Source organism: Xylocopa sonorina, chromosome 2 (genome assembly GCF_050948175.1).
Source record: "Xylocopa sonorina isolate GNS202 chromosome 2, iyXylSono1_principal, whole genome shotgun sequence".
Classification (NCBI taxonomy): domain Eukaryota; kingdom Metazoa; phylum Arthropoda; class Insecta; order Hymenoptera; family Apidae; genus Xylocopa; species Xylocopa sonorina.
In genome coordinates, this window is record NC_135194.1 from 16,603,883 (window position 1) to 16,620,083 (window position 16,201).

Consider the following 16,201-nt stretch of genomic DNA (forward strand, 5'->3'; position numbering starts at 1 on the left):
ACGGGTCTCTTTGTACGCGGTACGATGGCTGCTGATCGCTTCTCTACTGTCGAAATACACCCGAGAGTCGAATGGCGAATCTTTTGTCTCTCTCGGTGTCCGCGTCGATTTCTAATGTGCCAGTATACGTACGGATACATGTACGCGCGTACACATAATACGCATACATACGGTATGGGAACCAAAAATACCCACTACGCACGTACTCGTCTATATGGATACGAAATATGCGTCACGAACACGCATTTCGAAGTTGGCAGCAAGCAATAAAAGGGAAAAGATATATATAATAAGAAAAAAACGTAGCAGAACTCGATGACAATACGGTTTCGTACGGTTATCTTTACGTCTGCGCCTATGTATAGGATATGGCATTTACTGCGTACGTACTGTATAAGCGTGTACTATGTTACGTATATGACGAATTGTACCTGACGGTTACACGTTTTGTTGATTTTCCGTTTTTATCAATAAATTATTGCATTATCGATCTGCGTCCGCTCTAATTAATTAAAATAGTAGCAGCAGTGGTAGTAGTAGAAGTAGTAGTAGCAGTAGTAGTAGAATGGGCAAGGTCGAAGAGCGGCTAAGAGAAAAGTGGGAAAGAGGTCGAGGTGCGGAAGAAAGCACGAATTTAAGGTTAATTTATGGCGTAATTTTGGTATCAGCTTGGGTAGCATAAATCTCTTGCAAACGGACGGACCCGGGTCCGGGGCCCAGCGTGGATCTGCATGCCGAGAAAAAAGTCGCGACTGTAAGAAACTGTGACTTTTCAAAACTCGGGATTAAGCGATCGAGGTACGAAGAAAGGTATGCCCCGACCAGCTGAACAATTACACGGTCAGCTCTTTGTTCCGTTTAAAGCCTAACGTACGACGATGAGAGTCGAAAATTTAATTCTTCTCTCATAGACCGGAACGAGGAAAAGTTACAGAGAGAAAGAAAGAGACGCCGTTCAAACGATTCTACAAATGGTTCAATGTGTCCACGAGGTTGCGTCGTACACGGACGACCGACATGAAAAGTAGGTCGTTCTCGACATGGATTAAAAGAAGTTGGTACAATTAAAAGGTTGGACTGATTAACTTTCGGGTCGGGGAGAATAAGAAAAGCGTGCAGCTGCGTACGCTCGCAACGCGAATACCTATTTATTTTCGGGATACGGGGACGGGTGAGAAAAATGTCGTGTACCCGTCAACTTTAATGAAAGGTGATTATCTTACCGTTAGCAGCTGGATGCGTGGGTATCGACACCACGGAATCATCGGAGATCACCGTTTTAGTTTTCGATTTCTGCCGGGCCGGCGATCGTTGTTCGAATCGTCGGCGAGGAACGAGGTTCGAGCAAACGTAAATCGAGAGAGCGTTATATATATTTATTTCTAGGCGAATCGCGGAAAAAGTTGTCCGGCCATTTGCGGCCTCGTATCCTGTTGCAGTTGGTTCCATCTTACGCACCCTTTACACGCTACTTCTTCTTCTTCTTATTTCCGAGGCTCTAGTGGCGTCTAGGCCACTAACGTACGAGTAGAGAGAAAGAAAATTGGGAAATCGGAGAATTATCTTCTGTTGCGCGTCCTCGCCCTCATCTTTTCTTCCCCGTCTTTCTTCTCTTCGCGTTCTACCTACGCACGCACGTACGTATAATCTGGAACGTGATGCTCACCTGTGTCGTCTACGGGAAACGCAGGCCTCATTGCACCACTGTGGAAACTAGAAACCAGTTGTAAAAACTAACCCAATATCAGTATCTCGGTACCACTCTCCACTCTGTACCATTCCCCTTCGAAGCCTACCGCGACCCTCTTTGGTCTTGTTTCGATTCTGGTACCAAGAACCCACGCATTTCTACGATATATCCCAGCAGAGTACAGAGCCAAGGGAAATCCTCTATCTTTGGACCGTTCTTTGTTCCGCTAGTTGAACGCGACGGAAATCCATAACGTCTTGGCAACGTCCGTAGATTCGTTTCTTCGTATCGATTCTCTTTTTGCGACGCGACGCGACGCGACGCGACGCGATACAATACGATCGAACCGAATCTCGTTGCGAGAGAAGAAACAAACAGATGGAACACGTTGATCGGTATCTAGCTAACGGATAGGAAATAGAAAGTTAGTCACCGATTTAATTGCGAAAACTGCTATTCAAACTAATTAACAGCATACGTACGGTAGGTACGTGTTTCGTAAACTTATCGTTTATTACCATAATTACGTGGTACATGCGAAATGTGGTGGTCGTAAACTTACATATCAAAATGAGTAATCGATGCGGATACACATTACGAAACGTAACTATACAAATATATTTATATCACAGTCGTAGATAAAGAAATGAACGTATTAATCGATATCGCACATACACACATGCATGTTACACGCATACTTTGACACCGATATGCTGCTGCTTTTGGCAATCTTCATCGAATAAACACGTTCGACACGCGGTCGATCTCGAACAACTATTATACTATGCTAACCCATTAGAACTTTCGAAGGCGAGAAATTTGATTGTTCTCCTGATAATATTCCTTATACCTAAGCATACGATACGCTTCAACGACGACGATAACAACAACGACGCGGTGCGACGCGCCTCTCGAAGAAAACATTACACATAGACCTCATCCACCTTTCGACTACTTTAAAACATTTACGTATCCCTCTTTTGACTTTTCATCGACTTCCATCCTAACTGTACCGTATTTCGTAATCCTTCGCGTCAGCTACGATTTACCGATACCGATCATCCATGCGGTAGAACGAGCGGTGGTGGTAAGTTAAAAAACTATCGATCGTTACTAAATACATACAAGATACATCGAGCGACGAAGAAACTATAGTCCTGAGACTATCACCTTTGCGATAGATACGCTAAAATCGCTCTTCTACGTATATAAAATAAAGGATGGTATAGAACACCAGTCTTATCGCAGTGGCGCGTTATCCATGAACGCGAAGCCAGTAAGAAGTAATTAGTTAAATCTCGGCTTAGCGTTCGCGAGAATGTCGACGGAGACCAAGGAATCGTTTAATCGGATCTATCGTATAAAAAAAGATATGCGTAGTGACGAATGACTCGAGTTGCGCATCCGGAACATCCGTGGAAACATTTCTACGTCTCGGAAGCAATGGAATTTTTCGAAGCGAGAGAGAGAGATACGCGTCGATACACACAGAGCTATGAATCGTAGGGAGAACGCCCGTCCGATTTGACGTTGTCTCAGAAATTGGCTTCCAAAGAATTTTCCAATTCGTTCAACGGCGGCACCAAGGTTTGCAGGGAGAAATATCGCGAACGATCGGCGGCATCGACGCTCGTCACGTGTTGGAATTGACAGGGCTGGCTAATGTTACTCTTGGCCGGTAGAACCACTTTCTTCTGCGCGGGCTTCTTCTTCTTCTTTCCAGGTACCGAGAGGCTGATGTTTTCCGGACAGGAAACAAGCCGCTCGATGTGCTGCCAGAGATCGTTCGCGGCTTTCGGATTGTCGAAACTGAGCCCTGCCAGCCGCGTATGATCCGACGAGAGACACATCGTGTGGAATGCTGGCCCGGATACCTACGAAAGAGAGAGAGAGAGAGAGAGAGAGAGAGAGAGATTTTCAACAACTCGGATCGATGATCAACGTCCTTTACCTTGTACGACGACAAATTGTCGATGGTCTCCTTCCAAAGGGTGAAACATGTCCCACGCTCGGCTAATAGGATCTGTATCCGTCTCTTGGACCTCGAACGCGTCTCCCCAAGATCCAACACCACCACGGGAATTCCCGTGTATCGAAGATCCCATCTCTCGGTTTGCGATGCGCTTCCCAGATACAAGTTCGCCAACGACTCGCAAACGAATACCTGTTGTTGGTGGTTAGAAAGAGGTGATAGAGATCGCGAGAACGATCACGAGTCTGGCTGAAAACTACCTGAGATTTTAAGCCCCGGAAGAACGTCTCGAGTTGCTCCCGTTCCATTTGACTGACTGGTTCCAGACGAGATTCGTCGCTGTTCTCGGAACTGTCGCTACCCTCGTAACTGGACGTGGCCGAAGTGTCCGCTTCTCCGGTCGACGACAATCGCCTCCTCGCCGGTCCGGTGTACTCGCTGTAATAGGAGGAACTGTGCAGCGACAGGTTCGACTGCAACGCGGGACACGAGGACGCGTAGACGGCCGGGGCGTTCATCTTTTCCTGAAAATCGTTTTTTACCTATCAACCCTCGTTCCAGCAACGACCCACTTTCGACCTTAATTCCGATCACGGCAACGCGACGACGTCGCCTTCAACGAGAGTTAATCGGCCGACTAATCGTCGCCGCCCCACCGACGCGACTCGGAGACTAATCTTTCTTTCTTCCAAACGAAACATCGAACAGAGGATGCTTCTCCCTCTTCGCGCGCGAGAAACCCGCGCCGGAACCCCATTGTCTCTACCTCTTCTAACCTCGCACGATGATAACAGATCAACCGCTCCGATTATTTCGCTTTCTCACGCCTCGCTCCCACTCTTTCTCGACTGAATTCTTCGCGATTTTACGAATTATTACGAAGACGCGAACGAGCGTAACGAGGCATGTCGCGTCATCTCCGTCAGCTCGAGGAGCGTGTTCGTTCGTCGTCGCCCATGCTACGTTTCCAATCAGAAGATAGGAGTAGCGTAGAATGCGCGCGATATCAATTTAGAGCTGATGACGTAGCGCCTCTTAGTCATCGTCGAGTCCCCTTGAATCGGACGACGAGGCGTCTTCGATCTATAGTCGCGACTCGTTTACCGCGCGGAGTAATACGCATCAACAGGTACGACTCGATCGATCGACACGATCGATCGACTTTGCCACTCGTTATATCGTAATAACGCAGAGATTGGCAGCGTAACCGCGGCGGTGACTCGGGCCAACCGGATATGAAACAGACTCCCAATGAAACAGACCCAGGTCAAGGGTCATTAATGAATGGGCCAACGGGGCCGCTAACGATTCATTAGCTCCGACCACTGGCTAATATCCACTACGTATCCACTACGTATTCACTACGTATCCACTCGTCTACGAAACGAGCGAAACCAGTCGGTCTAAGTTAGAATCTACGCCCGCGTTAGATAACACCTCTTTTATCTGCGAATACCGAACCGGCCGACCTACAAATCGGAAATTCGACCTTGTTCCAACCTGTCTCTTCGCGAGCCGGTCTTCCTGTTTCGAACGAGGTTTTAGGGTCTTCCGTGTCGATAACATTTTCCTCGCTTGCCGATCGGCTACGGATTATTATTAGCCTGCTTTGCCAAGACTAAAAGTAAGAATCGCGACGAAAGAAAGACACCGGCGTGTACATTCCCACACGGATCTCGTTCTAGACGACCTCCTTTTTCGGTTCACTTCGAGCCGAAGAGTGTCTGTTAATGAAAAAGAACGGAAGTGAAACGAGAAAATTTGTCGGTAGCGAGTGGAAAAGAAAAGCTTCGAGAGCTTTCAGAGGGAGCGAGTATTAAGAGAAAGGTAAAGAACGGAGAGGTTAAGGAGACGACGGGACGATAGGTCGATGAACTGACCACTGACGGCCCTCCTCTCCGCGTCCCGCGTCCTTTGTACGCGACCGTACTCTTATTTCTGTTACGCGAACTTTCGTACGGTCGGGAAATAAATGTCCGTAACTTTCAATGTCGTGGGTGAACTGGCTTCACGGGTTTCGATTGCTCCCAGCAGAAACGGATGGCAAGTTCCAGATTCGCGCGATTTCTCCAACTCTCCGAGCCGAGAATCGTACCCACCGTAGCTATTCGAGCACGTTACGCGCGCGCCGTTTCTTTCCTCGTTCGTTCCGCTCTTTTCAAGTTCGCGCTATGCGCCGTATCTATACGGTAACGGGTATACACTTTCGTCTTCTCCATCCAACGGCTTACTAACCAGAAAGCTCGCCTCGTATTTTCATCGAAATTTCGTTCCACTCCGCTACGCTATCTCTTCCTATCGTCCTATCTTATCTCGTTGGTCTTCGCATCGGTATTGTACTTTTGATAAGCGCCATCCGTTGATGGCGAGACTCTCGAATCGAATCGAATCGAATCGAATCGAATCGAATCGTACCGATGAGATCGTGTCTCTACCGAGCGTGTGCCTGACACACTGATCCAATTTTAATGCGTGCCGTTCAAGTGGGTAGCCGATTTTTTTCGCTAGATCTGCATTCGCTCCTGATCGTATCCTGTACGGTTTCTCTGTTACGTTCGCATGAAAATATTGGAATTATGGGATCAAGCAAATTTAAGCTGCGGAGGTGAACAATTATCGAAGCGAAACGGCAGCCAGCGTACGAAGGCGAGTTGAATCGATTTAATGCCTGCGCGCAACGCATCGTTCGAGTTCCCCCCTTTTCCTTCTCACGTTACGGTGTTCGTTTCCACTTGAGAAAAGAAGAACGTGCTTGCAACAATGGCTACTGGCAACATTTAAGACGCGAAAAGCCCGAGAGCCGTGTGCACTCGACTTTACGTCGACTCCTCCTCTGCGCAACGCGAGGACTAACGAACGCTTTGTTATCCTCGTTAGGGCAAAACTACGTGAACGCAGTTGCGACCCTGCGAGGGTGACTAATTCCGAGATACGTTTATGCGTAGAGGGTGCACACAGGTGGCCGAGCAACGTCTTCGAAACGAATAACAAGTAGTCGCACTTTCAGCGATTCACCCGCGTGTAACTCGCGGAAATTTCCGGACGCGTCCTGGTCTACATCATTCGATACCGATACGAATCCACCAGCACTGGCTCGCGATTCTCTCACTGTACAGTTGGTTGAATTTCCCGCGATCCACATCACCGATTTTTATGCACCTATCGATACCTATCGATATCTCTAAGTACGGAGTACAGAGTAAAACGAGATACTCACGTTCCGGGTTCGCGTTCGTTAGCCTCTCGAAATTGTGTCTCGCGATTACGAACGAACACGCAGATTCAATTCAGTTGCGTTGATCGTTCATGATGTGATCGTACCGACGGTGAGCTTGCAGACACATCGACGACGACGACGACGACGACGACGACGACGACAGGAAGTCTGTTCCGTTCCGTTCTGTTCTGTTCTGTTCTGTTCTGTTCTGTTCCGTTCTGTTCTATTCTGTTCTATTCTGTTCTGTTCCGGTTGATCGCCACTGTTCGCGATCACGGTAGCCGATCCGAAAATTGAGAATTACGAGAGTATCAATTTTGAGGAGGACGCGAAAACTGCGGAACGTTGTACGAAGCGACGCTGACGAATGGTGACGATAGACTGAGGTTTCTCGCGAGCCTGTGGGGACGCTAGGCGTAGCTTCGACGAATCGAGTTGCTCGGTTGCGCGCCGCGCGTCGCTAAGCGTCGCGTACCTGCACGAGCGGGAACCGCGACCAAGAGCACGCCCGAATTCGTATGCGCAATCGTGCACCGTCTGCATCCTTTTCCCTCCTTTCCCTTGCTACTCTCAACACATCTTCTAACTGCCTCTTGTCTTTCGTATGGATTCGTGGATTTTCCATTATTTTCCCGTTAGGTGCGCCAGCGATACATGAAATGTTCATATTTCCGCCTGAACAGAGGCTGCATACTAACTTATCTGCGGTCGTTCAATCTTGCGTCCAGGAGATTCGAAGAAGGGCCAATAATCAATTGTTTTATGCGATTTCAATGTTTCATTCGATAGCAACGAAAATACAAACAGTGGAACGAAAATACGTGTGATCGATAGCGTCTTTCAACGATTCATCCCGTCTGTTACGCACAGAGAAAAAGTACACCTACCAATCTCTAATAATTTATCTATGCAGCAAATTTGCCCTTACACGTTCATTTCATTCTCTGTTACGATTGTTCGTTAAACACCTAATTAACCATTCTCGGTGTGCTTTCGATTTGCTTACGATTAATTTTATTTTCGACGCAAAGTAGAACGATTTCGTTTCACGTTTCGTTTGATCAACATATTTGTAAAAAATATTTACGATATGCAACCAGAAGGAATTACCTCGTTTTAGCGACAGTCCTGTGATTACCCACAAAAGCTTTATCGTACTCTATCGTACAGTAGCGCAAAACGCACTTTTATTCGATAAACGAACGCAACTACAACAGCTTAATATTAAAATATCCGATGTAATACTTTCATGTGCGAATGCATACAATCGTGTTCTCCGACGAATAAAAGTCGGTACTTGCCACGAAACAGATTTACAAAGGAAGCTGATTTTATAACTTATAAATTGTCACTGTTATTTTGCGAACGGTACAATTACTGCCAAAGATAATAAATACTTAAAATCATCGCTATAAACACAGCACTTGACGGAGAAGAAGCACCCGACGGCTCGGTGCTACCCGACGGCTCGGTGCTACCCGACGGCTCGGTGCTACCCGACGGCTCGGTGCTACCCGACGGCTCGGTGCTACCCGACGGCTCGGTGCTACCCGACGGCTCAGTGGCACCCGACGGCGATCCCGTGGAGCCAGTCGGCGACGACGGCCCCGTAGAGTGAGTCGACGACGGCCCCGTAGAGTGAGTCGACGACGGCCCCGTAGAGTGAGTCGACGACGGCCCCGTAGAGTGAGTCGACGACGGCCCCGTAGAGTGAGTCGACGACGGCCCCGTAGTGTGAGTCGACGACGGTCCCGTAGTGTGAGTCGACGACGACCCCGTAGTGTCAGTCGACGACGGCCCCGTAGAGTGAGTCGACGACGGCCCCGTAGTGTCAGTCGACGACGGCCCCGTAGAGTGAGTCGACGACGGTCCCGTAGTGTGAGTCGACGACGGCCCCGTAGAGTGAGTCGACGACGGCCCCGTAGAGTGAGTCGACGACGGCCCCGTAGTGTGAGTCGACGACGGTCCCGTAGTGTGAGTCGACGACGGCCCCGTAGAGTGAGTCGACGACGGTCCCGTAGTGTGAGTCGACGACGGTCCCGTAGTGTGAGTCGACGACGGTCCCGTAGTGTGAGTCGACGACGGTCCCGTAGTGTGAGTCGACGACGGTCCCGTAGTGTGAGTCGACGACGGTCCCGTAGTGTGAGTCGACGACGGCCCCGTAGAGTGAGTCGACGACGGCTCCGTAGGGTCAGTCTTTCCTAATTTCAAAATAGACAAGTATTATATACCTTTAAATGTAGAAATAAGTAATCTATTTAATATTCATATCTGTATAGTTAATTTACCTGGCTGTAAAGCAACAAGTCCGATGGTAAGGAGAACCAAAAACGTAAGCACCTTCATGTCGCTTTGTTATATTACTGGATTCTAGTTGACACTATTAATGTCCACTCGCAAGTGTAGCGCAGCTTCGAGAAACAGAAATACCCTTTATAAGCTTATCGTGAGAAACTTTATCCTTATCTGAATAGATACTTCCAATCAATATCATTGCCTTGACGATGAGCGATTAACGTGTACGCAAAAAATTTACTTGTTCTTCTTTATCTGCTTTCTACCTGTTATTACTCTTCTTTTGTCCCTGTCTTTCGAGCTATCATGTCGTTTCCAAGAGGACAAGTTATCGAATCAAAAAATTATTATCTCGTACGTATTATCTTGTACGTATCTCACCTATGATTCAGACTTTGCTTCATAAATAAGAGTCATTTTCTGCAATTTAACTACTATAGTCGCACGATATTTGTATTTATATTTGCACGTTGTTTAACACCTAGATTTCCACGTTTATGAATCTCGTATTATCCCCATCGCTCTCTCTCTCTCTTCTTCTCTTCTCGATTATGAATTTTCCTTTATTACAACACTAATAAATTCTACTCGAATCATGAGTAAAACGGATAATCATTTTTCATCGAAGCGATAAAACAACAAGCGTTTCATTCTGTTTTACTTTTTATTCGGTACAGGCGATAGGATCTACGCGATAAGAGTTATCTAATGTAGAATTGGAATGCATACTTTACAATGACAGAAATTTTCATTGCGCGAGTATTGTTTCGATCCTCGAATATTGCCATCGATGCATTCTTGGCCGTTTCTCGCAATATATAATATAGAATAATATGATTCAACTAATTGAGTTTATTATAATGAATATATTATTCCATTATAGAATAGCCACTAAGCAAAAAGTAAGCAATAGTTTTCGGTTAACGTTAAAATACGAATATTCTGTTTACGTACACTACGTCGGACACAACGCTGATTTGAAATTAAAATGCAGAGCTGACGAATCTCTGGTTGTGCACAATCTGAGTGAAATATAACAGATACAAACTGCCAGTATTTAACACAAATGTTGCGAAAAAAAATCATGAAATATCCAATCTCGTTAGTTATCTTATCTCAAATAATTGATATCGGATGTTTTACGATCATTTAATCGTTTATGAAGATGGAGGAAAAAAATTATTACCGAGATTAATTGATTGCTCAAAGAAACAAACGTGCTGGTAATGTGCACGAAATACATACAACAAATAACGATTGCACATCTGCGATAAAATAACTGGATTTTTTTTTAGATTTACACAAAGTTGGGTTACACAATAGTTATGGTTTATTTTTAACGGAGGTTTTTATCATTTTCGCTGACAATAAGGAAGTAATATAACCGTCCCGTCGATAATTTGAATGCTTTTCTTCTCGTATAAATAGCGGTGCGTAGGATTTCTTTTCCAAACAAAACAGTTTGCACGTCGATTAAGGATAAAAAGCGGCAAAGAAGAGACCGGAATCATGAAATTCTTATTCAGCGTTTTAATTCTTCTCATAGTTGCTCTTGTTTCTTTAAGTAACGCGGAACCCGAACCTGATCCCGAGGCGGTAAGTTAAATCGTTGCGTTCCTCTATATGTACGCCACGTTTTAATATACGTACGTTTATCCGCTTTAAGAATTTTGCAACGAACAATATTAAAGAATTCTATTGGGAATATTCCAATTTTAATTCGCCAATGAGACACTTACTTCTATTTCAGGACCCGGAAGCGATAAATTATTTGGCGCTACTAAAGAAATTGCCTCTGATTTTGAAACATATAGGCAAATAATGACTGATTTGTGAACAATGATCGTGCAAGTTAGGCGATCGATGTTTAAATGAAATGTAGTAACTTGAAATATATATAGAGTAGTTGATGATACACAAATAAATCTTTCGTGTCTTAAGCTAATACCTTCTCTCTGCGCTATCTGAACGATACACATACATAGATGCATACAGACAAGCATAGATACGTGCACACGTAGGTATGTGTATTTTAGGTACAATAATACAGATTCGTCGCGATTCGATCATATTCAATTCAGTTCGTTTCCCAAAGTTTAACAAACTTTTTAAGAAATACCAGAGTAAATAAACGCTGATTTAATCTATCTATTGCCTGACAAATATTGATCGCGATACGTGTTCACATGCAAGAAAAAAATGTAAGCTCGTCCCGCGGTCGAGAGACGGGTCGTCTGTGTGTGTCTCGATGCAACAAGAAGTAAATAAGAAGAAGGCCAAAGCTGACGAGTGTGCTGCATTCATGATCCTGCGAAGGAAGAGGTAGTTCACTCCTGGCCAAGTTCAGGGCTAACCAGTTGAATATACCGGTCCAGTCGGCTGGCTGTACACCAACCGAGAAGAATCATGCAGAGTTTACTAAATCGTTGAATCGCTGAATCGTAAACTGCCGCTACCAACTCAGAACGGGAGGGAAACCATACCATTTCTTCCCTCTGGTTGCATTTTCTAGTTGCCCTGTGCTCTTCTATGCAAGGTTACTCGATTTCTCGACTAGCCGGTCTCCTATTCTTTGCTAACCTAGCCGAAATGGCCCGCGCAACTTCGCCTCGGTCTCTTTCTGCCGCGCCGTCTGCATCCTGGAATGCGGTTGTTCCACTCTACATAGATACCTACTACACGTACGTGTGTATAATACATTGCACGTATACTGGCTCCATTACACGCGGGCAAACTCTCTCGAGCCGCGCAACAGTCGGTGATGATGTAATAAAACAGAATTGGGCGGGAAACGTTTAGAATAGAGGAAATATCGGCTGACGACGTCACGGTAGAAGACTGCTTCGAACAGGTCGCTTGTCGAATTCGTCTTCGATGTCACGGAGATCGATCTCCTCGTAACGGGTACACCTTGATCCTGGTGATCTTGAACGGTGAATCGGATGTATGCTGTGATAAAATGAAACGATAGCGTAGAGGAAAGAATCGCGCGATGCAATTGAAAATTTACCTGGTGCATCTAGAGGGACTGCTCTCAAACGGCTCGTCGTACCTGCGCGAGAGCATCGTGAAATCACGATGCGCCGCTATTATTTTCTGCAGCCGCGAAATGATCTCGTAATCGGGCGTGCAGATTGGCTCCGACAACAATTTAACTACGGAGAGACGGAAGGTATGCAGCTGAAACAGGAAATTAAATAGCAATTTCGTGGCCGATCCGTGCGTATCGTAAAATCATACCTGGGATTCCCTTCTGGTCACTTCGGAGAGATTCTGCTTGACTTGCGCCAGCTCGTCCCTAAGCAGTTGCAACGAGTGCTCATTGATCGATCTCTCTTGTTCAGCGGTCTCGGTGGTAGATCTCATCTGTTCTTTCAACATGGTTAGCTTTCTGTTACATCGAGTCCTCAACATCTCACTCTCGACAAGCCGTTTCTGAAGCTCTTCTATCTTCCGGCTACGTTCCAGAGCGGCAATCTGTTTTCGGTAACAAATCGTTCTCGTCTGACCGAGTGCGTGGCTGTATCCAATTACCGTGTACGAAAGGGGCTTACCTTGTAATCCGCTGCCTCGGTCATTTGGATGGTCAGCTCGCGATTTCTCGACTTCTCCTCCGAGAGTTGAACCTGCAAGCGATCGATTTGTTTCGATAGCTTCTTCGCCCTTGAAACAAACAATTCCGATCGGGGCACGCGAGCTTTGCCAAGTGGAACAGACGCACCGGACTACTTACCTAACGTTCGCCTCGTCCCTTTCGTTTTCGAGTAGCGATTTCATCCTAACGTTGTTCTCTTGGAGCGATAACTTTCTACGAAGCAGATCCAAGTGAAGATCCCTGCGCTGCAATTGCTCGCGAAGCGTTCGCACGCGACGTTGCAGCTGATAGACCACCGAAGTCTATACGAAGTGGAAAAGGATTACATTCCCGCGCGAAACGGCCGATACCGGCGGAACGATCGCGTCCCGATATCTAGATATGGCTTACTTCTTTTATAGAAGGAAGCTCGTGGAAGGATCGCTCGCGCCGAATCCCCGGTAATCTGGTGTTTAGCCGAATCTCCGAACAAACGAGACACGTTACCAATTCGTTTCGATTAGGAAAGTAAGTAAATCGGTTGATTCTAATTATTTTTACCTTATCCACCAGTTTGTCCGTTTCTAATCTGGCCAGCTGTTCGGCTCGCGCCAAAAGCGACTCCGTTTGAAGTTCGAGCCCCATCTCCGACGAGATCTCGTCCATCTCCATCGTTTTCCCCAGCCGCTCCAAAAATGTCGCAAACTACGGAAGATCGGAAGACTCTACGTATCCTATACCCGTACACTGCTATCATCCGCTACTATCCGCACTGATCCTCAATTACCGTTTCTTTGTCCCGGCGCAACGACTCCTTCGACAGCTCGCATTCGGCCAATCCTGATTCCAGTTTTCGAACTTTGCTCTCCAGACTCGACCTCTCGCTTTCGACGTTCCTCATCTTCGCGACCGTCGCCTCGATCAACTCGCATTGTCGATTCGCCGACTCCGTCATAGCGCTCGCTTTCTCGCGAAAATTTCTTATACTCTGGAAAAACGAACAGCACTTTACCCGAGGAAAGTTGAGAGAATAATCTACTGCGCCCAATATATACCTACAAGAGATTGATCTTTGTTCTCGGCCAGGATCTCCCTAATGCGATCCTTAATGCCGTTCTCGTCAGGCTCGACGAATCTGTTCGGACTGCTTACGAGCATCGCCAATGATTCCAAGGTGTGCCGCAACTCGGTTTGCACACGCTGCGCCTTCTCTTCCCGATGCTTCAGCTCCTCTGCGAAGAGAGACAACGTGGTTATTACGTCGTGGTTATTAGCCGGAAGTGCGACCGTTTAAACAATTCACCTCGTAACTGATCGATCAACGTTTCTTGGCTCGATATATTACCGGTCGCGCTGGCGATGCTCCTGTTCGCGTTTAACAACTTCTCCCTCAACTCGTTCACCTCCCTTTCGGCAATCCTGTACTGCATCTCGAGACATTCCCTGTCCTGATCGATCCAACGTTTCGTTACTCCATTCTCGCCGTATCGCCGACTGTGTTTCCCAACAGATAGTATACGCGCATACCTGTCTAAGACGATCAAGATCGACCGATTGCGCGGACACCTGCCGTTGGAGTTGTTCTTTCTCCGCGATCGCGCGGTCCAAACTATCCCGACAGCTCTTCAAGTCTACGCCAACGGTAGCTAATTCCGTTTCAGCCGAGGTACTCTTCGCGCGAAATCGCGCCGCTTCTTGGACCAATTCTTCGACTTTGCGAATCACCGCTTCGGGATGACTAGGATGAACGGTATCGCGACACTCGACGCTCAACGCGTTCGCTAGTCTACGTAGTAACTCCTTCATCGAACAGAAACGGATCGTCGAAACGAATTAAAAAGGGGGACGGGTCGCACGGGGACGAGGAAAAGTAAAAAACACGAATGAAGACCTGATAACTCGAACGAGCCCGTTCCTTCGATTCAACCTCTTCCGACACGCTCTGCTCCAGTTCACGTATCTTCTTCTCGTATTCCCGCAGTTTCTCCTCGTGATATTTTAAATCTCGCTGCAAACCCTGTATCGTGATCTCGTTTCTTCCTTGAGCCGCGTAAAGATTCCTCTCGCGTTCCTCCAATTCCTACACCGATCACTTACACTTAACGCCGGCTCAAACAGCTTAACAACCAACAAAGCTATAGGCCAACCTGTACGCGTTTCTTTAAGCTCGAAACGATCGAGGTCTGCCGAGCCGATTGCTCGCGAAGTTGATCACCCTCTACTTGCAGTTCCATCACCCGTTGATCCCGAGATCTCATCAGGCCCTTTATCTCCTGAAGCTAAACCAGTACGATTTTATACGAATTAAATCAAAGCAAAACACATCTACGACAGTTGTGATTTACCTCGGACATCAGTCTGTCCCGTTTGTATTCGAGAGCGGCTAGCTCGCTTCTTAACGTAATCGTTAAGTCGTGGCTCATAGCTTCCTCCTGGACAAGCTATGAACAGTAACAAGTCGAAATTTAAATTAACGCGCATCGATATCATCCCGCTTCGAAGCACGCTTTCGAGCGTTCTTTTCCTCCATTTGGCGATGCACATAAAATATTCTATACAAATGTTCATTTCGCATTTCGCGGTTAACGACGAGGATCGAGGATAATCGAACATCGTCGAGGGAACCACTGGCGCGGCGACAGAGGACAGAATCGATTCTGTACGACTCTATGGCAACCAAGCCAGGCCCTTGTTTTACGTTTCACCAGTCGATACGTTTCGGAAATTTACGACATGAATACCCACATGCCTACGTACACATCTATTTACCTGTATCGCATACTATCACGTATTACGTGGGCACAGCGTGCGGTGAGCAACAGAAAATCCGAAATTTTAACACGAATATAATTAATTATTAATGTGCATTCGCGTGTACACCTGTGCGTATCAAATGTAACATGTACGTGCTGTGTATACGTGCAGAAAACATTACAGGAAGCCAGTGAAACGATAACGGGTACACCCGATGCAAACGAAGAAAGACCTTCTGTGGCGGTGATATGCATAGCGTTTCGAAGACCCGAAGGTCCTCTTCGATGGTTTCTTTCCCGCCTTCTCTCATCGCTTCCTCGACGTTTTTCGTCTCTTTCGTCTCTCCCGTCTCTTGCTCGCTCAACATCTTCAACTCTCCGCCTATCGTATCCCTCTCTCACCTCATCGGTCCCACGTATATAGACACAATATATATATATATATATATATATATATATATATATATATATATGCGCACGTGTTTGCACGCGTGTATGTATTCACCTCGTCAGATTTCGCCTAAAAGGAAAGAAAACTATATTTCCCCATTGACATTTTATTTGAAACCCTTCGGAGTGGCGGCACACCACCAAAGTTGATCGTTCGAGGATGGAAGAGCGTTTCCAGGGAAGACGAAACGTCGCATCCGTGCACAACAAACCGTCCTCGGTTCAACACCGCCCTCCTCAACCGCGCGGA

The 16,201-nt window shown here is 46.6% G+C and overlaps 3 protein-coding genes across 3 annotated transcripts in view; all 3 read right to left on the minus strand.

Annotated features, from left to right (window-relative positions):
- Dnr1 (E3 ubiquitin-protein ligase defense repressor 1) overlaps positions 1–16,201 on the minus strand; it is a 79,580-nt gene that overhangs the window by 30,417 nt on the left and 32,962 nt on the right. The window lies entirely within an intron of this gene.
- Mesr3 (misexpression suppressor of ras 3) lies at positions 3,206–7,030 on the minus strand. Its single transcript, XM_076910526.1, has 4 exons — positions 6,880–7,030; positions 3,923–4,186; positions 3,642–3,854; positions 3,206–3,564 (listed from the first exon to the last, which is right to left on the minus strand). Exons 2-4 carry the CDS (start codon positions 4,178–4,180, stop codon positions 3,226–3,228), a joined length of 810 nt encoding a protein of 269 aa, XP_076766641.1. The 5' UTR covers positions 4,181–4,186; positions 6,880–7,030; the 3' UTR covers positions 3,206–3,225.
- On the minus strand, positions 11,928–15,874 carry LOC143433132 (coiled-coil domain-containing protein 170). Its single transcript, XM_076910277.1, has 15 exons — positions 15,735–15,874; positions 15,094–15,189; positions 14,896–15,027; positions 14,640–14,828; positions 14,276–14,548; positions 14,052–14,196; positions 13,808–13,980; positions 13,536–13,736; positions 13,310–13,453; positions 13,160–13,231; positions 12,908–13,071; positions 12,729–12,837; positions 12,415–12,651; positions 12,185–12,354; positions 11,928–12,123 (listed from the first exon to the last, which is right to left on the minus strand). The coding sequence occupies exons 1-15, from the start codon at positions 15,867–15,869 to the stop codon at positions 12,000–12,002; spliced, it is 2,364 nt and encodes a 787-aa protein (XP_076766392.1). The 5' UTR covers positions 15,870–15,874; the 3' UTR covers positions 11,928–11,999.